This window comes from Pristis pectinata, chromosome 5 (assembly GCF_009764475.1).
Source record: "Pristis pectinata isolate sPriPec2 chromosome 5, sPriPec2.1.pri, whole genome shotgun sequence".
Classification (NCBI taxonomy): domain Eukaryota; kingdom Metazoa; phylum Chordata; class Chondrichthyes; order Rhinopristiformes; family Pristidae; genus Pristis; species Pristis pectinata.
The window spans coordinates 116,406,656-116,433,091 of NC_067409.1; the positions used below are offsets into that span (position 1 = coordinate 116,406,656).

At 41.1% G+C, this 26,436-nt stretch overlaps 1 protein-coding gene across 5 annotated transcripts in view; it reads left to right on the forward strand.

Annotated features, from left to right (window-relative positions):
- Positions 1 to 26,436, forward strand: part of hycc1 (hyccin PI4KA lipid kinase complex subunit 1) — a 110,801-nt gene that overhangs the window by 71,218 nt on the left and 13,147 nt on the right. For all 5 annotated transcript variants that reach the window (XM_052015384.1, XM_052015388.1, XM_052015389.1 and 2 more), the window contains 7 exons: positions 875 to 1,054; positions 2,079 to 2,159; positions 4,777 to 4,892; positions 7,979 to 8,074; positions 18,570 to 18,686; positions 19,051 to 19,138; positions 20,463 to 20,622. In XM_052015384.1, the coding sequence (XP_051871344.1) occupies positions 875 to 1,054; positions 2,079 to 2,159; positions 4,777 to 4,892; positions 7,979 to 8,074; positions 18,570 to 18,686; positions 19,051 to 19,138; positions 20,463 to 20,622 (838 nt within the window). The remainder of the gene's footprint in view (positions 1 to 874; positions 1,055 to 2,078; positions 2,160 to 4,776; positions 4,893 to 7,978; positions 8,075 to 18,569; positions 18,687 to 19,050; positions 19,139 to 20,462; positions 20,623 to 26,436) is intronic.

A 26,436-nucleotide genomic window follows, 5' to 3' on the forward strand; every position in this document is an offset into this window, starting at 1 on the left:
CGCCATGCTTCTGGCGCCAACATATCATGCCCACAACTTCCTAACTTGTACATCTTTGGAATGTGGGAGGAAACTGGAGCACTCAGAGGAAACCCATGCAGACACGGAGAACGTAGAAACTCCTTACAGACAGCGGCGGGAATTGAACTCGACGCTGGAGCTGTAATAGTGTTATGCTAACCGCTACACTACCGTGTATTTTATTCCAACATCTGCAATACCTTGGAGCATTTTATTTCATGAATGATGTTACATAAATATAAGCTGCAGTACTTTGACTTCCCATCCCATCCAAAATATCAATATATTTCAGCAACAAGTTGAGCTATAAATTCCAGCTGCTGTCTGTAAGGAGTTTGTACGTTCTCCCTGTGTCTGTGTGGGTTTCCTCCGGGTGCTCCGATTTCCTCCCACATTCCAAAGACATACGGGTTAGGAAGTTGTGGGCATGCTTTGTTGGCGCCGGAAGTGTGGCGACACTTGCGGGCTGCCCCCAGAACACTCTACGCAAAACAATACATTTCACTGTGTGTTTCGATGTACATGTGACTAATAAAGAAATCTTATTGTAGTCACAACAGGTTTTAAAAGTTCAGGATGTTCTGCAGTATGTTTTTAGGCAAGCAGAAATGGTATGACTCAGTACAATTTTTAACAAGGGTGCCATATAAACTTGTAAGCATCTGCTCTAACATGAGAGTACAGCAAGTAGCATTTTCCCGAACAAACAAGGTGCCAGGGTTCTGTAACATGCATGCAGCCAGACATTGTTGTTACTGTGATGTTAATTTTATCATTTTATTTCCTTCAGCTTATTCACAAAATTAAATAGATATTTTCTGGAAACATTTCCATATTTTGATTTTAATTTTAGTTGCTGGAGCCAGTTTGCCACCAGTTGTTTGAATTTTATCGCAGTGGTGAGTTTGAACTGAAGAGATTCACATTACAGTTTCTTCCTGAACTCGTATGGAGCTACCTTTCAGTCATATCAACACGGGACATGCACAGTAGTGGCTGTATTGAGGCTCTTCTCTTGGGCATCTACAACTTGGTATGTAATATTAAAAGGCAGATATAATATAAATGTAATTCAACAGCCAAGTTTATATTGAGGGCTCAGAACAGTGTATGGCTTTGTTTGGGTACTTCTAGGATTGCCATTGCCTTTTGTATTTAGTCTACAGTCATAACTTTTAACTTAAAACATAGTAACTACACAGAAAACAATAGATCATTGCCTTTGGGATATATTGTCAAGTAATTGCAAGTTCTCAGCATCCAAAATGAGGTAATTGGTAATCATGCAAAAGTTCTCATTAATCAATCATAACCTTTTTAAAGAAAGGTACAAGTTCTGCCAGTTGACCAGAACTTGATGGGATAGGGGATCTTGTGCTTTGATCTTTTTTAGACATTTTTCTGCACCCGGTTTTAATTTTGCTCTGTAAGATGCAAGCTATTATGGCTAATCTGGGATCTCAGTGAGCCATGAAATCTCAGTGCATTTCTTTAGTGAGTTTTAAGAATTGTTTGCTGTCTAAATCCAAGACTGAAAGTAAAATTGTATTTGATATTAAAATCACCAATAATTAACTATCTGAAAGAACGAGGCTCCAAAGTTCAAGTATTTCATTTTCTGTGGCAGAGGGGCTGAATTGCAGTCATTATGAATCATCATATCATTAAAAGGGTATTTATGCACTTAATTACTCGTCATGGAGAGTTTAGTGATCCCTTTAATGTTCAAACACAATGCTTCATGAAGCTTGTGGACAGGTTAATGATAAGCTGCTACTTTTACAAGGCTAAAAATGGAGTAGTGCAAAATTCAAGAAGCTTGTGGCAATTTGTAATTTATGGTCTATCTCCACCTTGCTGCAATTACAGATGTTTTATACATTTCTGATCCTGTTTACATACTAGCCATTATTTTAGCATGGAACTCAGGGCTATTTGATTGAACAAATCACTCTGAGTGCATAAAGTACTTAAGTTTAAGTAGTTTATGTACTGTTGACGTTTGAATGCCAAATTGTTATCCAAATCGAAGACTCAAGTTTCTGATTGTTTTCCAGGAAATTGTAGATAAAGATGGATCCAGCAAAGTGCAATCTTTTACTGTCCCATCCCTATCAAAGCCCTCAGTGTACCATGAGGTAAGGGGCTAATTCTGTTTACCCTATATGATCTTGAAATTTGTCAATAAAGTGTATATATTTTATTGGTCTTGAAGGCACTGCAGCAAGCATCATGTAACTGTCTTTGTGATTAAAATTTTGTGTTTAACAGAACCAAATTTAGTTGACAATGATACTATTTTTAATACTGAAGGAGTTCTTGTATCTAAACCAATCACTGTTCAAAGGAATATTTTATTTTAAAAATAACCAAATTTTAAATTTTCTTTTGGATTATATTTTGGAAAGTAAGAAATAAATAAATTAGCCTTTTGTACTTTGCATTTCTTTATTGGTTTGTTGTAAAGTATGGGAGAAATTGGAACATGCAATTCAAACCAATTTTATGTGGATGGCTGAATCTGGTGGATTGCTGTGCAGCACTAATGGGGATCCCTGTTGAGGAGAAGTAATTTATTTCTCTTATCTGCCTTCCCAACCACCTTCCTCCTTTCTCGAATTCTGACATTTAACAAATTTGTGCTGATAATCCGGTTTGAATACTCTACAAGCTGGACTAGGCATAGTTCTTCATGGAGTTTTAATGCATTAGAACATAAGAGATAAAAGCAGAAGCAGGCCATTCAACCCCTTGCAATTGACCCATTACCAAAAATGATTGTGGCTGATCTTAAACTTTGGTGCCACTTTCAATCTCATTATTCTGTAGTTTGGAAGATAAGTTTGGCCTGTTTTAAGCTCTGCTCATATAACAAATGCATTGCCTAGGGATAAATCTGGTGAATTTACTGCACTTCTTCCATCACAAGTATATCCTTTTTTAGGTAGGAAGACTAGACCTGTACACAGTATTCCTGATGCAGTCTCACTACACTCCGAAATAATTGGAGTAACAGCAGTTTAGTGTTATACGATGAAATATTTCAAGAGACTTCACTGCTACGTTATCAGTTAAAACTTAGCAAAAGAATGAAACATAATGTCAAAGATGGAAGTTTTAATAGTGCCTTAAAGGAGGAGAATTGAAGAGATTTGGGAAAGAATTCTAGTGCTTGGAATGTAAACCACTGAAGGCCACCAAATATTGAATAAGAGAACTGGGGATACAAGATGTAATGATCTGTCAAGCTTATTTTGTTACACTTCCTTCAATAGTCTCATGAAAAATGGAAATGTATCAAGCTTATAGTATTTTCTTAAATCCAAAATCTGTTTCCTAACAAGTAAATTGGTATGCTACAGTTTTTCTTGACATCTCTGGAGTAGAGATGAGCCAAATTTCAATCAAGATTGTTCTTCCTGAATGCTTTGTAACAAGCTCTACTGAAATACAAAAGTGCAATATGTTATTACTGTGTCATCAGAACTCTGAAAGATTATCAACCTGTATCATTAAATCTGTTTCTTCCTCCAGAGATTCTGACTGGCCTGATGCATATTCTTGTGTTTGAGTTGTGCTGAAAAGTGCAAATGGCCAAATGTAAGGAGTGAATGTGTTTGCAGAGCTTAAGGGAGAATGTTAATGTGGGTGAGGATAAAAGCATTCAAAATGTTGCTGGCTTGATGAGATCTGATTTTTTTTTAAATGTTGACTGTATCACAATTGCTTCCTGAAATCATTGGAAATTCTAAACTCCCCATTTATTAAATTGATGATTCAATTACTTCTAAAACTTAGTTACTTCTCAACCCCATTAATCTGATTTTTGAAAATCATCACTTTTGAATGTTCTTCAAATCAAGTGTTAGAAAACATATCTCAAATATCTTGCTAGCTATCTGAAAGTTTTTCAAAGATTAAGATCAATTATCCTCCTGTCTTGAGGTAGAGAATGTTACTGGAACTTCTGAAAATAATAACCACTCATCTGTTTTTCAGTTCTTCTGATTATAAAGGAACAAACATTCCAGCATCTGCAGTCTTTTGTGTCTTCTGATTTTAAAACCTATTATCAATTCTTTGAGTTTCCTCATTTATATCTTATTGATCCTTTCCTGCCTTTCTGATACAACAGCGTTTAACAACATCCAGCTTGCATAATGTTTGTATCCAGCCCACCTCAATAATCAGCAAGCTGCTGTGTTCATGACTCCCCTATCCACACTTGCTTGGTGTAAGTTCCAGCGACTGGTTTTCTGTGAGGCCTCCTATAACAAAGCGCCTTTCGAATGAATATGTCAAATCTTGACTGCAGAAATGTTGTGTTGAGTTTTGTAAGTAGAAAAGGAGTTTGATTCAATAAGTAAAATAGGAGCCCTGCAAAAATTTCAAATCCAGAAATGTTAGGTAATTTGAATTGGCTTGTTGCATCACCAGGCATTTAATTAATATTCCATGTTAGCTTAAACACCTGTAATCATGTAGCAGTATAGTTAGTTGCTTTGTGCTAAGGAGATCATCTTATTAACTCTTTAGACACTAATGCAATCTCTATATTTTCAATTTTTCTTCATCATAGCATTGTCACTAATATTGGTATCTGCTTTGCAGCACTAAAATGTCTCTACTCCATGGTACAATATTTTGATATCACACTGCACTGCATTCAGGACATTGCAAAACAATTATTTTTCAAAATATGTGATAGATTTTGTTACTTAATGTATACTTTGTTAATTAACCTTGGTGCTTCAGCCTTCTAGTTTTGGTTCTATGGCACTTACAGAAGGCGCTTTATCTCGACATGGCTTAACTAGAGTTGTATATACTGGACCTCATTGTCAAAGGGAAACTTTTACAGCACAAAACAGGTAGGTTGTTGGACTTAAGATACTAAAACATTTGTAAAATAGTATAAGTAATTAATAGTAAGAACTGAGACTAATGTATTAATTTTAAACAATTAAATATCATTGCTTCTGAATTTTAATTCAAGCTGCTAAGTATCCACTCTTTCAAGTCCAGGATTTTAAGATTGTTAACAAAATATAATTCATGAAAATTAAGTTAATGCCTAGCTATCCAAGAGTTTTATTTTAATTCTTTTCTGAGATGTGAATTGCTGAAAAGAAAACATTAAGTTGCTGTCCTATGTGTGGTGAAGGTGCTCAAAGTCATTATACTTGGAGGAAGTTCCAGGATTTTAAGCCAAGGCTGTTGAAAGTTCAACGATATGCATTCTACAGCCTGGGTGGAATGTGACTTCGACAGGAGCTTGCACGAAATGGTGTCCCTAGGTATAAGAGTTTGGGAGGAGCTGTCAAAGAAACCTTGATGAATTGGTGCTGCTAAGATGTGGTGTTCGAGTGAATATTATAGATGGTGGATGGGGTTCCAATCAAGTGGGCAGCTTTACCAAGATTCTACTGGAATTCTCTAGGCAAATGGGAGTATTCCATCATGCTCCCAATTTACCTAGGTAGTGGAGAGATTATGGGGGTTAGGAGGTCAATCAGTTGCTGTGGAATACTTGAGTCTTGTGATTGCTGTTTGAGTCAATCTTTGTATTTTTTTTGGTCCACTTAAGTTTCTGGTCAGTGGTGACTCCAGGATGTTGTTGTTAGGGGCTTTGGTGATAACAGGCTAATGAATGTGCGGGGAGGTATTTAGGCTCTCTTTGATGTCACATTCTGTCAAATACCCCTGATATCAAAAATAATTACTTTTGTGTCATCTTTCAACCTAGCTCTTTGGTCCATGCTTGTAGCAAGCCGTAAGGAAGTCTGGAGTTGTGCTTCTAGTAGAATCTAAACCTAGCTTTGTTGAGCAGTTATGAGTGAATAATTAGCACCTAATAAATAATAGATGTCACCTTGCATTACTTCACTGATGATTGAGAATGTACTGGTGGGATGGTAGTTAGCCAAATTTTGATTTTTTTTTGCTTTTTGAGCATAAAGCAACCTGGGCAATTTTCCACGTTGTCAGTCAAATGTCAGTATTGTATCTGGAACAGCTTGGTTAGGTTGGTAACCAATTCTGGAGCACAAAACTGAGCACAATAGCTGACAAATTAATGGTCTTGCACTATATCTTGTGCATTCAGCTGTTTCTTGATATTGCCAAGAGTAAATCAAATTGGCTAAAGCCTCCCTTTGTGATATTGGAGTCCTTGAGTGGAGGCTGAAATGGATTATCCAGTTGAGATCTTCATCTGAAAATGGCTGCAAACACTTCAGCCTTAACAATTTCATTACTGAGAATGGAAATGTTCATGGACTGTGTTATTTAATTGTTCAGCACCATTCACAACCAGTTGTGACAACACTCTACAACTTTAATCCATTGCTTGTGGGATCATTTAATTCTGTTGACCATGTGGGCAGGCGTGTTAGTGTAGCGGTTAGCGTAATTTTATTATAGTGCCAGCGAACCAGATTCAGTTCTGGCCACTGTCTATAAGGAGTTTGTATGTTCTCCTCGTGTCTGCATGGGTTACCTTTAGGTGCTCCAGTTTCCTTCCACATTCCAAAGACATACGGGTTAGGAAGTAGTGGGCATGCTATGCTGGCGCTGGAAGAGTGACGACACTTGTGGGCTGCTCCCAGAACACACTATGCAAAAGATGCATTTCACTGTGTGTTTTGATGTACATGCGACTAATAAAGATATCTCTTATCTTAATCCTGTGTTGAACTTGGAGGTTGGCATCTCATTTTTGATGCTTCTGACATATTATTCTGCACTTCGAACAAAATTTGGTCCTCCAACTTATAGAATGAGGAACTTGCTGAACGATAAGATTACAGATTGTGGTAGAATACATTTATGTAAGTCCTGCTGCCCCACAAAGCTTCATGGATGCCTAGTTTTGAGTGACTAAGCTGATAATCTTATTTAGCATGGTGGAATGTCACATGTCACAGCAGAGGAATGGGTGGTGGTGTCCTCAATGTAAAGAGCAAATTTTGTCTCCAAGTACTCTGTAGTGGTCACTCTTAGAAATGCTGCCAAGGGACAGGTACAACTGTTGGTAAGTTGGTGAGGACAAGGCCAACTAGGTTGCAATCTTGTGTTGGTTTACTCGCCACTTAAGAGGTCTAGAATGTCAGTAGTGGTGAAACTTGGGCATTTTTGGTGATGGACATTGAAGCACCCACCCAAAATATGTTCTGTGCCCTTGCTATCCTCAGTGCTGCTTCCAAATGATGTTCAACGTGAAGGTACTAATTTATCAGCTAAGGCAATAGATGATAATTAGTAAGAGGATTTAATTCCCAGCTGATGTAGTGGAATTTGAACTCATATCTTCAGGTTAGTTGTTCAGGCTTCTGGGTCACTTGTCCTTTACCAAAAACAACTATGCTCCCATTCTTGTTTATGAACAAACCTGTTAGCTAGTCAAGTCTGCTAATAGTTGTCTACTGTTTTCTCAGATCATAAAAATAAGCAAGATTTAAAGTATAATTTGAAATTAAAATCTGTGGAACAATACCATGTTTAATGTTTGGCCAAATTGCTGATAGGTGAACCATGTTATGAAACTTGATATCACGTGGACTATTGAGAGTGTCAGACTGAGGTCAGTGTCAAAATGATTTTACTCTGGTTTATTACTGTCCATTAATACCACTTGGAAACATTGAATTATTTTAATTTTGTGAGAACTAAATTGATGCATGAATTGGTGGTTGGTTTTGACTTCACAGCACTGTTTGATCTCAGTTGTGTTTATGAAAGATAGTGGTTTGTGGAGGTGATATCCTAATTACAATCAGCTAAAATCAGTCCAGACATCTAGCTCCATTATTTATTATAATTGGTGAAATGATAGCTACAGGTTAAATTGAATTTGGTTAATTTTTACATATTTGCAAACTGCAGAAGATATGGAAAAATGCTTTATCTTTTTATTTGTGCTTTAAGATGACCTTAACTGTGTTTCTCTGTTCCTTAGGTTTGAAGTATTGACATACCTGTTGCTCTGTTACAATGCGGCTTTACTCTACATGCCTTCTCCTTCTCTACAGTCTCTGTGCCACATGTGCTCCAGGTGAGATTCCTTTTTCCTCTTCATAGGCTGCACCTCAGGATTAAGGATGATGTACTTCCACTCCAATTCTTTGGGTTCTAAGGTGCTGATGAGGCCAGTGTGGGATTCACAGACTCCAGGTAGAGCAGAAGATGCTTGCTGGATGACTATATTGTTTTTATACACGACATCAGACTCCTGAAACGCACACTATTTTGCACTTCCTCACAGCAAGTGATTGGCAGGAGGACAATATTTTCCAAGCAACTTTGAGAATACGTAACACACTGGAAATGAAAACCTATCGGGGAACTCCAGAGGCAACATAAGGTTCTCCCCTTCCCAGACAGGGGAGATGAGGTGGTGAATTTTTGTCTGAAGTTCCTCTTTGAGAAGCTTGGTAAATTGGTTTATTATTGTCACGTGCATCGAGGTACAGTGTAAAACTTGGTTTTGTATGCCATGCATACAGATCATTTCATCACATTAGTGCACTGAGCTTTAGAACATCAGCGATACTGTCTGCTCCCGAAGCCTTGTTTTTGGTTGATATGTGCCCTTTTCAACTTGTTGGTTTAGGATGGTTGTGGGACGGAGTTGAGGGCAGTTGTGTTGAGGACAGATTCATGACTTTGAAGTACTCCTTTAAAGTTCTCCTGTGTTCTTGCTGACAGTTTGTTGGGCTCTTGCGGGTGTAGGTTAGTAGATTGTTTTGAAAGGTCTGGAGAGTCTGCATATATAATTATTATCAGGTTGCTGGACCTCAATTTCCTATTTACACCTTTCATTTGATCTTTCGGTCACAGTTTTCTGTTGAACCTCAGCCCTGAGGTACCTGTAGAGCTGTTTCCATTCCCTTGCCGCACGATGTTTGTGGATAATTAGCTCCTGGATCTCCTTGTCATCCTCATCAAACCATTCCTGGTATTTTCTGGTAGAGAACCCAAGAGTATCTTCACTGGTGGTAGTATTCTTGTACTTCGTGGCACTCCAGGCATTATGGACACTCTAGCTCGTTTTGCTGGGAGTCAACAGGTTGTCTGTGAGATCCTGTTTGAGAAGAGCTTTGCTGCGTTCTTGAGACCTTCAGCTTTGATTTTCTTATCACAGTGTTTCTATTGCTGCTGTTGTTTTGTGGCCAGAATGATTAAGGTAACGATGATAAAGCAGAATGATTAAGAAATACATCTGGCTATACTAAATCTACTTGCTCCTCATCTGAAGTCAGCTATGTTGGCTTCTGGGTAGGACACCTATTCCAAAAAATGTTCATACAAGCAAGAGAGAGGGAGAATCAATTTCCTTGTCTTGGAAATTCTTGCCCTCATCCCCACTGGTTAGTGTCAAAGAACAGAGCATAGTAATAAAATGAATCTGGGTTACAGGAGGGTTAGATGTGGTAGGAGGGAAGCAATGGTGAGCCTGGATTGAAAAACACTAATTTCTGCATTGTCTAAGGCATCTCGGCATTTTGGTGCTTTGGTTGGTTCCGGGACATTTGGGAGAGTTTCTGTCACTTATAAGACGATATGCATCCTTTTTTCTCCTCTCAATCAGTATGTTTATGGCAATTTTTTTCAGTAAGGAAAAAATGTAATGAATGCCTAGTTATGGGCTCAAAATAGAAATTCAACTGTTGGATTCTCTTGAACTTCAAGAATCCAGTTGATGTGTAGTTTTGTGCTCCAAAGTAATTATAGTACAAAACAGGCCTGTTGAAAGATAACGAAAAATAAACTAAAGCTGTGTTTTATGCTGTGCTTTTGAATCTCTAGATAGCTAATTGTGTATACAACACTCTGGTCAAGTGTAAGCTAGCTAAATGCAAAGCAGTATTCTTTTGAGTGAACTTTTCACATCATTCATCTTTTTATCTTGGCAGAACATATTATGGTGCTCAGTGAGAATGAAGGGGCAATATCACCCAAACATACCACTAGTTCCATTTTTACAAGATTTTGTCTTTTGATACTACTGAGTCAACATGCAGGTTTTTTTCGTTGAACTTGCACTTTGTGCTTTTGATTATGCAGCAGCAGTTTTTCAAGTACTTATAGTCCTACTCAAGTGCAATGATGGAATGCAATTATAATTTGCATATGAAGTAAATTCACCACAGAAGTTGCTTGTCTTTTTAAGTGCAAGAACTGCTTTATGAAAACTTTGAAGATAAGCAATAAAGTACATTTGTATGTCCCCATTCACAATTCAAAATGCATGCTATTTACATTAAATTTGCATGATGTTTTCTCTTTCACATACATTCTATGAATGATAAATCTGAAGATTTTAGACATGTTTCTGCCCATCAGTGTGCAACAATGGGAGGATCCTAAGTCGGCCATTCCACATGTAGCATTTATGGGAGCTTCATCAAGCTTGTGTGTGCCTCAGCTTGTAGACGGACATCTTGGAATTTGTCAACCTGCAATGTGAAGTTGTAGACAGCTTGCACTGGAAAATCAGCAATTTTAAGGCAGACCAAAGTTCGTCTTTTCCTGAGTTGATGATCTTCCAGCAGGAAGTTGATGTTTTTCTTAGTGTGTGTCAGTTACTACATGCACAGCTGCTCTGAGTGCAGCATGCAATGGCCCTGAGACTGCGGCCGTGCATGTAGTAACTGACAAGGAAGTCCTTTCCATAGAACAATACAGCACAATGTAGGCCCTTCAGCCCACCATGTTGTGCTGACCTTCAAACCACTCCAAAGACTATCCCATCACCAACCAGTAAGATTTCAATGCTTGGAACATAGAACATTACAGCACAGTATAAGCTCTTCCGCCCACAGTGTTGTGCTGACATTTTATCCTGCTCCAAGATCTATCTAACCCTTCCCTTCCACGTAGCCCTTGATTTTTCTGTCATTCATGTGGCTATCTAAGAACCTCTTAAATGTCCCGAATGTATCTGCCCCTCACAACCTCTGCAGGCAGTGCGCTCCACACATCCACCACTCTCTGTGTAAAAAAAAACACTTACCTCTGACATCCCCCTTTATACCTTCCTCCAATCACCTTAAAATTATGCCCCCTCGTGTTAGTCATTTTCGTGCAGGAAAAAAGTCTGTCCACTTGACCTATGCCTCTTATCATCTTGTACACCTCTTTCAAGACACCTCTCATCCTCCTCTCCAAAGAGAGAAGCCTTAACTCACTCAACCTATCCTCATGAGACATGCTCTCAAATCCAGGCAGCATCCTGGTAAATCTTCTCTTCACCCTCTGTAAAGCTTCCACATCCTTTCTATAATGAGGCAATCAGAACTGAACACAATACTCCAAGTGTGGTCTAACCAGAGTTCTATAGAGCTAGAGCTGCAACATTACCTCGTGGCTCTTGAACTCAATGCCCCGACTAATGAAGGCCAACACACCATACGCCGCCTTAACAACCCTATCAACCTATACGGCAACCATGAGGGATCTGTGGACGTGGACCCCAAGATCCCTCTGTTCCTCCACACTGCTAAGAGTCCTGCCATTAACCTTGTATTGTGCCTTTGAATTTGATCTCCCGAAGTCTATCTCTTCACACTTTTCCGGGTTGAACTCCATCTGCCACTTCTCAGCCCAGGTCTGCATCCTATCGATGTCCTGTTGTAATCTACAGCAATCTTCTACACTATCCACGACACCACCAACCTTCGTGTCATCTGCAAACTTATTAACCCACCCTTCCACATCCTAATCCAAGTCATTTATAAAAATCACAAAGAGCAGGGGTCCCAAAGCAGATCCTTGCGGAACACCACTGGTCACCGATTTCCAGGCAGATTGGTTCTTTAAGTCGCTGACCAGAGTGACTGAACTCCACCAAGAGCAGTGGGAACTGCTGGAAGAAACCAAACCATTTGTTTTTCAAAGCTAGGGCATATGCATTTTCTAGCCAGAATGTATTATGTCCACTGCAAGGAGACTGCTACTAACTACATTTTTAAACTTGTGAAGTTCCACAGTAGAATACCCAAATCAGAGGAGTGGCAACTATTACTTCTGGCCCATGAGACCACTGTCATATCTATGCTGATAGCTGACTTGTGGAAAGCCTAAAGTTGCATCACATCAGGTAGTTATTCTTTTCCAGCATGTCCATTACCTGCTTAAACTGTTGGTCTTGCTGCAGGATGAGATGCAGTTGCTGAGGCTGAGTTCTACTCTGAAAGCAGCAGCATTGTTGAGGGGAGACTGGCTTGATTTTTGATCTGAGTTGCCTCCTCCTGATTCTTCAGGCTTACTGCTTTCAGGTTCCTGAACCTGGGTTGCTTTGGGCACTAAGTTTGGTCCCAGTCTCTGGAAAATGGACTGCATTAGACACAGCACTATTCCTGAGTACCTCTGGCTTGGTTACATTTGGCATTGGGCTGCTCCTGGTTTCCCCAGAGCTCATTTGAATTGGGTGTTGTGCTGTTCCTAAATTCCCAGAGGTGTCCAAGAGTGCAGAGGGACAGCAAGGCCAGTGTGGATGATACTTCACCACTCCTGAAGTCTTCGATTGGGGTACACCAGGCCTTTTTTTTTGCCTATTCTTGGCGGGGATGTTATTTCTATTTCCTTTCTTTCCCTGTTTTACAATTTCTTTTGCTAGTGGCGCCACCTTGCTTGTGTTGCTTCATCAGCGGATGAGAACCAGCTGCTGATATCAGACAAGAATATTTCCTGCTTCTTGCTACTTGCCCTGGAGTTCTTGGCAGCTTATCTGTTTCATGCAGATGTTCTTCTTTTCCTGTTGTATTTCTTTTCATCATCTGCTAGTTCCCCTGCCACCTCTTCCATTGACTCTTATCAGTGAGGGTCGAGGCCAAGGGCTGACCATGCTTGGCAGCTTCTTACAGCCTTACTTTCTTTCCTCTCCCTCATGACGTTCTTGACTGGAGCCTTGGTGGGAGGAGGGGAGTTAAGTTTTTGCTAGTTCCCCCTTGAATAGAAGTAGCCTGCTGCATCGCACAGATTGCAGTACTTGCTCTCTTTACAACATTTCAGTCTGGTAGCCTTCGAGTTTATAATTTCACATATCCAGTTTTGTCACGGGTGTGGCAGACTCTGGGTTGTCCTGCATATACCTATGTTGGTGCCGGAAGAGTGGCAACACTTGGGGGTTGCCCCCAGCACATTCTCAGTAACACAAAAAGACACACTTCTCTGTGTGTTTCAATGTACATGTGACTAAAATAAATATCTAATACCTATCTAGTCACGATTCCTGATTTTGAAGTTGGAGATGGGTGAATGATGACTCCCTTTCTGTCTATTTAATTGTCAACTTGGTCTGTTGTTTGCTAGACCAGATCCTGAGGAGGTAATTAATTTTGATGCAGTTTTCTGCTCTCTTGACACATCTGGCAAGGAAGGTATTGGTATTGGTTTATTATTGCCACTTGTACTGAGGTACAGTGAAAAACTTGTCTTGCAAACCGATCATACAGGTCAATTCATTACACAGTGCAGTAACATTGAGTTAGTACAGAGTGCATTGAGGTAGTACAGGTAAAAACAATAACAGTACAGAGTAAGGTGTCACAGCTACAGAGAAAGTGCAGTGCACTAAGCTACAAGGTCACACAAGGTAGATCGTGAGGTCATTGTCCATCTCATTGTATAAGGGAACCGTTCAATAGTCTTATCACAGTGGGGTAGAAGCCGTCCTTAAGTCTGGTGGTACATGCCCTCAGGCTCCTGTATCTTCTACCCGATGGAAGAGGAGAGGAGAGAGAATGTCCCAGGTGGGTGGGGTCTTTGATTATGCTGGCTGCTTCAAGACAATGAGAGGTAAAGACAGAGTCCAAGGAGGGGAGGCTGGTGTCCATGATGCGCTGGGCTGTGTCCACAACTCTCTGCAGTTTCTTGCGGTCCTGGGCAGAGCAGTTGCCGTACCAAGCCGTGATACATTCAGATAGGATGCTTTCTAAGCTGCATCGGTAGAAGCTGGGGAGAGTCAAAGGGGACAAACCAAATTTCTTTAGCCTCCTGAGGAAGTAGAGGCGCTGGTGAGCTTTCTTGGCCATGGCATCTACATGATTTGACCAGGACAGGCTGTTGGTGATGTTCACACCCAGTAACTTGAAACTCTCAACCCTCTTTACCTCAGCACCATTGATGTTGACGGGTGCATGTACACTGCCCCCTTTCCTGAAGTCAATGACCAGCTCTTTTGTTGACATTGAGGGAAAGGTTGTTGTCATGACACCATTCCACTAAGCTCTCTATCTCCTTCCTGTACTCCGACTCATCGCTGTTTGAGATACGGCCTACAACGGTGGTATCATCTGCAAACTTGTAGATGGAGTTAGAGCAGAATCTGGCCACATAGTCATGAGTGTATAGGGAGTAGAGTAGAGGGCTGAGGACACAGCCTTGTGGGGCACCAGTGTGGAGAATAATCATGCCAGAGGCATTGCTGCCTATCCTCACTGATTACGGTCTATTAGAAAGTCAAGGATCCAGTTACAGAGGGAGGTGTTGAATCCTAGATCTCAGAGCTTGGTGACAAGCTTGCTTGGGATTATTGTATTGAAGGCAGAGCTGTAGTCAATAAACAATAGTCTAACATAGGTGTCTTTACTGTCCAGATGCTCCAGAGATGGCATCTGCTGTAGACCTGTTTTGGCGATAGGCAAATTGCAATGGGTCCAGGTTGTCTGGCAGGCTGGAGTTGATGCATGCCATGACCAACCTCTCAAAGCACTTCTTGACGGTGGATGTCAGAGCCACTGGTCGGTAGTCATTGAGGCATGTTACCTTGCTTTTCTTCGGTACTGGGATGATAGTGGTGGTCTTAAAACCGGTGGGAACCTGACAAAACATCCTTGACTGGAATAGGAGATTTGTACGTTTGGACTCTCCTGACATAAAGGGATAGTACACAAAGCATTTGTCTTCAGAACTAATAGTGTCAATTCTCTCTGAAGAGCTGCAGCAGCTTCAGGCATCCAGCAGCTATTCTGCAGGTTGCATCGAAATATCCATCATCTGGGAAATCCTGCAGGCAGAAGATGGACCCACAATACCCAAACAATACTTTTCCTGACAAAAAAAAATTTGATCCATACTGTCACTCTGACAGTGCACATTCACCTTGATTAGCTTAATTAGCTGCCATTGCTGTTTTGGAAGAGCTTGCTGCTCCTACTGGCAAAAGATGTTTGACCATTCCCTGATCAGCATTGAGATTCACCTTTGTATCAGCAATTAACACCAATCTGTAGGCCTGTAGATCAGGTATTTATCCAGGTACTTAATTTAAATAGATAACTGCCTCCACTACCTAAAAGGGAGTAAGTTCAAGAACTCTGCCAATTTTAGAGTTTAAAAAAAGACTGACTGGAACCATAGTCGGAAATGGTTTGGTCCATTGGGTCAGTGCCAGTTCCCAGAAGTAATGCTATCAATCCCATTCCCTCTGTATTTTCCCTGTAGCCCTGCAATGTAGAATTGGAGTCGTACAGCATAGAAACAGGCCCTTTGGCCCACCATGTCCATGGCAAATACCCATTTATATTAATCATACTTACCAGCACTTGGTCTGTAGTCTACACTGTGGTGATTCAAGTGCTTATCCCGATACTTTTACAGTGTTGTGCAATACCTGCCTCCGCTACTTTCTCAGGGAAAGTGTTCTAGATTGCAACCACCTTCTAGCTGAATAAATGCTTCCTCAGATCCCCTCTAACTCTTACTCATCACCTTAAACCAATGCCTTTGAGTTTTGGACATCTCCATTATAGGAAGGAGTTCTCACTCTATGCCCTCATGATTTTGTACACCCACCTCTATCAGGTCCCCCCTTGGCCTCCTCTGTTCCAAGGAAAACAAACTTAACCTTTTACAATTTCTCCACATAACTGAAACATTCTGGAACGTCCTGGTAAATCTTCTGTGCATCCCCTCCTGTACAATCACATCCTTCCTTTAGTGTGGGAACCAAAACTACACACAATATTCCAGCTCTGATCTAACCAAAGATTTCTAAAGTTGTACCATGACCTCCCTGCTTTTATATTCTATGTCCCAGCTAATGAAGACCAGCATCTGATTTGTCTCTTCACCACCTGATATTCTCTCTCAGGTGACTATCAAGTCCCCTTTGATTCCTTTAACACTAATACCTAATGAGTAATTTACTGTAGCCACTTGACCTACCAGCATAAGTGGTCAGACCCCACTTGGAGTATTGTGCTCAGTTCTGGTCGCCTCACTACAGGAAAGATGTGGAAGCCATAGAGAGGGTGTAGAGGAGATTTACAAGGATGCTGCCTGGAATGCGGAGCATTCCTTATGAAAGCAGGTTGAGGGAACTCGGCCTTTTCTCCTTGGAGAGACGGAGGATGAGGGGGGACCTGATAGAGGTGTATAAGTTGATGAGAAGTATTGATAGGGTAGATAGAGGCTTTTCCCCAGGGCTGAAATGGTGGCCACGAGAGGACATAGGTTTAAGGTGCTGGGGAGTAGATATAGAGGAGATGTCAGGGGTAAGTTTTTTTACTCAGCGGTGAGTGCGTGGAATGGGCTGCCGGAAACGGTGGTGGAGGCTGATACGATGGGGTCTTTCAAGATACTGTTAGATAGGTACATGGAGCTGAGTGAAATAGAGGGCTATGGGTAAGCCTAGTAATTTCTAGGGTAGGGACATGATCGGCACAGCTTTGTGGGCTGAAGGGCCTGAATTGTGCTGTAGTTTTTCTATGTTTTTATATCTTCAAGATGTGGGAGAAAGCCAGAGCACCCAAGGAGAAAACAGTCACTCCACAAGACGGCATTTGATGTCAAGGTTGAACCAGCATCGCTGGAGACATGAAACAGCATCCTTCCACCGATTAGCTTAGATCTACCCCTGCTAAGTGAAATAGGTTCTTCCTCTTCAACAAAAGTGAAATGTTGGAATATGCTGCAAATATAAATAAGTATTATAAATGCAGAAGTGGTCAGCAGTCAGACAACATTGTGGAGGAAACAGTTAACATCTCAGCTTGATGTTTCTTCAGAACTGGCGGATGCACTGGGAGTTACAAAACAAAATTTAAGATGGGAAGAGGACAAAAGAAGATCTTTGTTAGAATGGAAGGCAGGAGAAATTAAACAACAAAAGAGCTGATAGTACAAGGTGTGAGTAAAATAGGTGAAAATTGTGTCATGAACCAGCAACAAAAGAAACACCCTGAGCATGTTTCAGTGTTAAAAACTATTTTATTAATCACTACTATTGATAATACGTAAAATAAAAGTAAAAATGTTAGTATGTTAGAATTCAAGAATGTTAAACCTCGAACGTTAACCCCAAAACTAAACTCGTCGTGTGTGTGTGTGACAAAGTCCAAAACTCCCAGTTCCTGAATGGTTCTTAAAGTTCAGTTCCGCAAGCCATAAGGTGAAACATGAGCAAGGGCTTCTTCAACAACCACCGTTGTCTGAAGATAAGATGTAGATGTAGAAAAACATAGAGAGAGTACATACGAAATCCAAATGTTCCACGATGGAACCCAAACGACACTTCAGTGTTTACTCGGTAGTGACTTGCTCACCCCGAAAAGCATCCGAACCGTGGTCGTCCACACACAAATACCTGTTTCCTTCTACAGGTCAGCAACAAAGTGAACTCCACCGGATTACTTCCAACTTCCATACATGGATTTCAGTGGCAAACACAGTTATTGTTTCTCATCCATCGATAGAGAAAACAAGCAGGCTGGTGTCTCTCTCCCTTCTCTCTCTCTCCTTCTTCTTCTTCTTCAACAACGTCATTACGTCCTTTATCTTCTATTGACGTAAGCACGCCCCACACACACATACACACACACTCTCTATCTTAAAGGGACTTTCACTGAGTCCGTAACAATTGGGCAATTAAGAATATGTCCAAGTGGAGAAAGTATAAATGCTTTATCATTTGAAATTACCAGAGGACAGTGGAGGGAATGATTATATGAAACTGTTGAATTCTTTGAGTTTTAGAAGGCTATTACGTGCGTAGTTGGAAGTTGAGCTGCTTCCATCAGTATTTATTGGAACAGTGCTGAAGGGCAAGGACAGAGGTCTGAGTGAGATGGGGAATAAAAGTGGCAGGTAACTGGAAGCCGAGGGTACACTTGCATACTGAAGAGATGTATTCTGTAAAATGGTCATCCCTTCTGGATTTGGTATCATGAATTTGAAACTGCAGAGTCTTTTCCCCCTCAGGATGGTCTTAAACATTGTCAGTGAAGGTATTCGGCAAAGGTATTTCTCTCTCCCCCCCCCCTCCCCCCCACACCCCCCCCCCCCCCCCAACCGAATATTATGGGTAGTGTCATGTATTTGCAACATAAGTGTCATGGTGTTTTATGGTTCATATTAGCTTTTCAGTGTCTCTGCTTGCACATGTTCTGTGGCTGATTTTGTATTTCTGCTTTGGCTTATTCATTTGTCTAGGGATGAGAGGTGGGAGGAGTGTGGATGTAAGAGGCAGAGAAAGGTTTGAAATCATGAATTTCTGGGCTTTCTCAAATTAAAAGTATCTAAGTTATGCATGCTGTTTCTTGCAGAGTATGTGTTAGTGGGTATCCAAGAAAGTTGCAGAAGAAATATGAAAATGTCAATAGCAGAATACCAGTCTCTCCAGAGTTCATGGTGCACATGCTAACAGCTGTTTATTATGCTATGTAAGTATAATATTGTATTTCAGCTTTCATATATTATAAGTTCTATTTAAGATGCTCTTCTAAGAGAAAATGGGATTTGGTTGAACAGTTGAATACTTACTGGAAATATGTGTCATGCACAAGCTTAAGGGCTCCTTTGTCTCTGTACCAGATCACAGCAATCTGTATAACAACTCTTCAGCACTGCAGATGGGCAAGGAGTTTGGGTATTCTCATTTAAAATCTAATAAGGCATTTTACTCTGGCCTGGATTGGAATGTTGAATATATTTTTTATTTGAAGGTATTATACACAAATTACCATTTTGTATTGATAGCTGATTAATATTGCTTACTGTTTCAATTATAATTTGTGCTTTCCTCAGATATAACGGAGAATGGGACCTGGCCTGCAAAGCACTGGATGATGTGTTGTACAGAGCACAATTGGAAATGTTTCCAGAACCTTTACTGGTGGGTAATCATCTGACTCTCTAAGATTTTGGAGCTGAGTTTCATTTTGGTTTTTGATTTATAAGCTGCTTTTTTTTTGTGACAACTTGCGTCTCCAAATCCAAATAAGTATTTAGGAACATAAATAAAACATAACAACCTAGAAGCAGGAATGAGCTGCCCCTTCAGCCAAATTAATTGAATGTAGAATCATGGAATGCCACAGCACAGAAGGAGGCATTTGACACTTGTCTGCACTGGCTCTCGAAAGAGCAGCTCTCTGATTGCGCACACTGGCCCTTTCTCTGTAGCCTTGCAAATTTATCTCCGTCATATTCAATTTCCTCTAGAAAGCCATCATGGAACCTACCTCCACCACAAATGCAAGCAGTGCATTCTGGATTCCAACCTCACTCTGTTGGGAAATATTTTTTCCTCATGTCACTCTTAATTTTTTTTTCTCCTTGTATTTTACGCCTATGAATTCCAATCCTTGCCCCCACCCCCCCAACTATCTATTCTGTCCTGACCTCTCATTATTTTACATATTAAATCTTTCAACAGCCTCTAAATGATCTTTGCATCTGCAGTCCTTCATTCCAGGAACCATTGTAGTAATTAGAGCCATGTACCATTTACCTGGCTCTAAGACTGTACAAGATATTATAGCCGGATCTGTTTAATCAGATATTAAACAGGGGAGGGTGAGAACTTGCAGCCAAGGTTCCTAATCGATTCCTGAGAAGACAGTTTTGTCATGTGAAGGAAGTTTAAAGCAGACTGAGCCTATACATTCTTGACTTTAGAGCTGATTTATCAATCAGCTTAGGGGTGAAAAGTTTTTTATACCCAGAGATGGTGAATCTGTGGAATTCTCCATCAGTGAGGATTGTGGGGCTCAATATATTTGGATCAATAGATTTTCTGGTATTACCAGACTCGCAGGATATGGAGTTGCTACAGGAAAGTGGCACTGATTGTACTGGGCGGCACAAGGAACCAAATGGCCTATTTCTGCTTCTGTTTTGTTCTTATGTAACCTTTATTCATCTCTGTATTGCTTGAGTTAAATGTGATGGTAGAATTAAATACTGAAGCAGCAGTTGCAAAGTACATGCTTATTCAGTTGTGGTGATTGAAAAGCCGTGAGGTAAAAACGATAGGGGAAGCACCTCACCAGTTCGGGCAGCATGTGTGAAAAGCGAACCAGAGTTAACGCTTTGCGTTGAAGAACCTGTGTCATTTTCATGAAAAGTGAAAGGTTGTGCAGCTCTACTTACCAAATTTCTTTATAAAATGGCAAATGCTAAATTTAATTTTTTTTTGTTAATGATCCTTTTTGTAGGTTGGAAATGCCATCAAAAGTACATTACCCCCTTCTGCCCTAAAATCTTCTAAAGATGCGCCACGTTGTATTCAAGTAGAGATAACTCCAACGTCATCCAGAATATCTCGGAATGCAGTCACAAGTTTATCAATACGAGGGCATCGATGGAAGAGGAATGGTAAGAACAAGATGAGTGTGAGACAAGTGGCTAGAGCTGATACTAAACAAAAACCTTCAATTTAATGTTTAATAATTTATGTCAGAAAATAATCTGCCCATTGTTACATAAAGTGGTATTTTAAATTTTAGTTTGGATAGGAAATGATTTGAATTACATGGTATCAAAAAGCACAAGATGGAAAAAAGGCATGTCAACCTGGGCACCTCATTAAATGCTTCTCAGAGTATATATTGAGACTTGACATGGACCTGGGACTCAGTTAATGGGATACCATCACAAAGGATCATATGGTTGAAAGTGAAATTAGCCTGGAGGAATCAAGAAAACTAAGAAAAAGGCATGCAAAACTTGTCCTCAGTTGTATAATAAATAAATAAATCTATAGTCATTTAAGTTAATCATACATTTTTATTTCAAATTGTCACATGAGGATGGTTCAATAAATGTGTTCTTTTAATATAGTGTAGCTTTACTGGTTATGGTGTCATTGGGCCAAATCAAAATTTGAGTTTATAATTCTACCATGGCAAAAAGTGAAAATGAATTTGATAAATCTGGTATTTTGTGAGCTAATTTATAAGAAAATGAGTATTAGGTTGCCCGCTATTTTCTAGGAATAGAACCTTCATTCACTCATTATATCTTGTGTGATTCCAGTTCCACACCTGAGATATTTAATGCTATAGGAGCAATACATTCAACTTTGCAGTGTCACTAAGGTCCTAAGAACAAATGTGAAGAAAAATAAGCTCTGTACATTGAAGCTGTGCTTTAAAATGTTTTATTTGTTGTTTATAAAAAGTAAGTCATTTGATTGTCCTTTCATCATCTAATACAGGGCATTGATGATTTTGCAGCAATAAAATTAATACTAAAATCATTTTAATGATTTTTGCATCTGTTGATCAAACCTAGTGTTTTGGTTCAGTTTAATTAATTGTATGCACGAGAAGGTATTTAACACACAAAGAGAAAATTATTTTATGGTAACAAATTTGAATAGAGTCAGAAAAACTTGGAAAAAGGCCCTTTGGCCCATCAAGTCCATGCTGAACATCAACCACCTGTTTATACTAATCCTACATTAATCACTTTTTTTTTGTTCTCTCCATATTCTCATCAATCAACCATCCCCCAAATTCTACCACTCACCTACACACCAGGGCCAACTTACCAACCCGCGTGTCTTTGGGAGGTAGGAGGAAACCCATGCAGTCACAGAATGTACCTACACCACAGACAGCACCCAGTGTCAGGATGGAAGCTGGGTTACTGGCGCTGTGAGGCAGTAGTTCTACAAGACCACTCAATGTAGAGTTGATATTTACATTCCCATTGCTGCAGCTTGAGTTGCTTAGGCAATTATTACAAGTAGATCAGCTGTTCACTCTTGCAGTTTACAAGATACAGAGGATCTAGATGGGGAAGATTAACACAAATCGTTGAAGATGTGAGAGAACAAAATGATGGCATGATAGATATTGATGATCTCCAGCTATCCATTATACCACAGTGCTGCTGTTTTATTATCTAATTTTAGTTATGATAGTTAATCACTGGAATAAGTGGAACAGTCTTACAATCCTACAATCCATATGAAACTCAAATTTCACTACTCTTGATGCCATTATTCACCCTGCTCTCACCTTAACATGGTCTATCTCTGTTTCTTTCCTTCCTCTTCCAGATCTGTCTTCATCACAAGGGACAGGGTAGCCATAAATGTACGTTTAAAAAAAGCCATTGATTCCCACAGTCATACATAGAACAGTACAGCACAGCACAGAACAGGCCCTTTGACCTACAATGTTGTGCTGACATAGCTAATACCTCCTCCCTACAGAATGCCCATATCCCTCTATTTTCCTCTCATTCATGTGCCTACCCAAGCCCCTCTTAAAAGCCCCTAATGAATTTGCCTCCACTACCCTATCAGGCAATGCATTCCAGACATCCACCACCCTCAGTAAAAAAAGTACCCCTCACATCTGTTCTCAACCTACCCCCTCTCACCTTAAATCCATGCCCTCTGGTGTTGGATCACTCAATAATGGGGAAAAGATATTGCTTGTCCACCCTATCTATGCCTCTCATAATTTTATACACTTCCAACAGATCACCCCTCAGCCTCCACCACTCCAGAGAAAAGAGCCCAAGTTTGTCCAGCCTCTCCTGATAGCACATGCCCTCTAATCCAGGCAGCATCGTGGTAAAACTCCTCTGCACCCTTTCTAAAGCCTCGATATCCTTCCTAGTGAGGTGACCAGAATTGCACGTAATACTCTAGATGCGGCCTAACCGGAGTTCTATAGAGATGCATCATAACTTCTTGACTCCTATATTCCACGCCTCGATTAATAAATGCAAGCATTCCATAAGCCGCCTTAACCACCCTGTCTACCTGTGTAGCCACTTTCAATGAGTATTGGACTTGCACCCCAAGGTCTCTCTGCTCTTCAACACTGTTAAGGGTCTTGCCCTTAAGAGTGTACTGCCTCTTGACATTAGTCCTACCAAGGTGCAACACCTCACGTTTATCGGGATTAAACTCCATCTGCCATTTCTCTGCCCACATCTGAAACTGATCTATATCACACTGTATCCATTGCCATTCTTCTACAGTATTCACGACTCCTCCAATTATGGTATCGTCTGCAAACTTACTAACCCATCCATCAACGTACTCAACCCGGTCATTTATGTACATCACAAACAGCAGAGATTCCAGTACAGATCCCTGCGGAACACCACTACTCACAGGCCTCCAGCCCAAATAAGTCTCTTCAACCACCACCCTCTGTCTTCTACAGGCAAGCCAGTTCTGGATCCATACAGCCAATTCTCCACTGACCCCATGCATGTGAACTTTCTTGATTAACCTATTATGTGGGACCTTGTCAAATGCCTTACTGAAATCCATGTAGATGACATCCACAGCTCTACCTTCATAAATCTCTCTCATCACCTTGTCAAAAGCTCAACCAGGTTAGTAAGACACGACTTGCCCTGCACAAAACCATGCTGGCTTTCTCTAATCAACCCATTGGATTCCAGATGCTCATATATCCTATCGCTAAGATTTTTTTCCAGCAATTTCCCTACAGCTGACGTGAGACTCACTGGTGTATAGTTCCCTGGATTTTCCCTTGTTCCATTCTTAAATAAAGGAACAACATTAGCCTCTCGCCAGTCCTCCGGTCAAAGAGGACACAAAGGTACTGGTTAAGGCCCCAGCAATTTCCTCTTCTGCCTAACTCAGTAACTGGGGGTATATCCCATCGGGCCCCAGGGACTTATCCACCTTAATACTGTTTAAGAGACCTAACACTACCTCCTTGACCTCTAAATGCCCCAACATGTTTCCACCCTCAGTTCCAATTTCTGTGTCTTGCATGTCCCTTTCCTAGGTAAATACTGAAGAGAAATACTCATTCAAAACCTCACCCACATCATCTGCAGCCAAACAGATTCCCTTCTTTATCCTTAAGTGGTTCTACCCTTTCCCTCGTTATCCTCTTATTCCTGACGTAGGTATAGAATGCCTTTGGATTCTCCTTAATGCTACTTGCCAAGGACTTTACATGGCCCTTCCTGGCTTTCCTAATTTCTTTCTTCAGTTCATTTCTAGCTTCTTTATAGTCCTCACATGCTCTATCTGATCCTAACTTCTGAAGCTCTACATACGTGTCCTTCTTCTTCTTGACTTCACCACTTCTGGACATCCAAGGTTCCCTTATTTTGCCATTCATGTCCTTCCTTCTAATCGGGGTATACTTCTCCTGTACCCAATGTATTTGATCCTTAAACACTTCCCACTTACTTGGACGTGGACTTGCCAGCGAAAAGGTGTTCCCAGTTTACTCTACCTAGTTCCTGCCTTATGCCTTTATAATTAGCCCTGCTTTAATTTAAAACCATCCCACTAGCCCCATACCTATCCTTATAGCTATCCTGAAAGTTGATGAACTGTGATCACTGTTCCCCAATTGCTCACCCACTGATAGGTGAGTCACCTGGCCAGGCTCATTACCCAACACCAGGTCCAGAATAGCCTCTCCCCTTATTGGACTGTCAACATATTGATTTAAGAACCCTTCCTGGATACAGCGGACAAATTCTGCCCCATCTAACCCCCTTGCACTAAAAAGGTCCCAATTTACATCAGGGAAGTTGAAGTCTCCCATGACCACAGCCCTGTAATTTTTACACATTTCCCTAATCTGTTTGCATATCCATTCGTCAATGTCTCAGTGGCTGTTGGGAGGTCTATAGTACACCCCCAAGAGAGTAATTGCATCCTTCCTATTCCTTAGTTCTACCCATATAGACTCTGTATCCAAGCCCTCCATTGTCTCCCTGGAGTGCAGCTGATATATTATCTCCAATTAAGATGAGATAAGATCTTTATTAGTCACATGTACATCGAAACACAGTGAAATGCATCTTTTGCATAGACTGTTCTGGGGGCAGCCCACAAGTGTCACCACGCTTCCGGCGCCAACATAGCATGCCCACAACTTCCTAACCTGTACATCTTTGGAATGTGGGAGAAAACCAGAGCACCCGGAGGAAACCCACGCAGTCATGGGGAGAACGTACAAACTCCTTACAGATGGCGGCCGAAATTGAACCCGGGTCGCTGGCGCTGTAATAGCGTTACACTAACCACTACACTGCCGTGAACTCCTCCCCCTCTTTTGCCCCCTCTATTATTCCTAAAACTTCGAAACCCTGGTACATCAATCACCCACTCCTGTCCCTCTCTCAACCAGGTCTCTGTAATGGCCACAACATCTTAGTTCCATGTACTGATCCATGCTCTAAATTCATCACTCTTGCCCATAATACTCCTAGCATTTAAAGTATCAACACTTCAAATCATTCGTCCCTTCACATCTGTTATTAGGAATCTGCCTAATAGAACATTCCCTGACATCAGCCCTCCTGTCCGTTCCCTCACTTACTGACCTGTTGTTCTGGTTCTCATCCCCCTGCGAAACTAGTTTAAACCTTCCCCAGTAGCATTAACCAACTTCTCTGCCAGGATATTGGTTCCCCTCCAGTTCGGGTGCAACCCGTCCCTCTTGTACAGGTTACCCCTTCCCCAGAAAAGGTTCCAATGATCCAAGAACTTGAAACCCTGCCCCATCTCCCCAGCCATTCATTTGTCTGTGCTATCATCCTGTTCTTTACTTCACTAGCTCATGGCACCGGAAGTAATCTGGAGATTACTACCTTGGAGGTCCTGCTCTTCAGCCTCCTTCCAAACTCCCTGTACTCATTGTGCAGGACCTCTAGCCCTCTCCTGCCTATGTCATTGGTACCAATATGCAACACGACGTCTGGCTGCTCGCCCTCTCCCTTAAGAATATTCTGCAACAGTTCCATGACATCCAGGACCCCAGCATCCAGGAGGCAACACACCATCCTGGTGTCTCTTCAGCGGCCACAGAATCTCCTGTCTGTCCCCCTAACTATCGAGTCCCCTATGACTATCGCTCTGCCTGACTGCACCCTTCCCCTCTGAGCCGACCACAGTGCTACTGGCCTGGCTGCTGCTACCTTGCCCAAGAGGTCATCCCCCTCAGCAGTATCCAAAGGGATATACTTGCTGCTGAGAGGAATGGCCACGGGGAACTTGCACTGACTTTTCTCCCCCCTTTCTCAGTGCTCACCCATCCACTACCTGAATCCTGCCCTCTGGGTGTAACGACCTACTCAAAAGTCCTGTCTGTGATTCGCTCAGCCTCCCTGATGTTCCTCAGTTCTTCCAGCTCCAGCTCCTTAATCCAGTCTTCCAGGAGCTGAAGT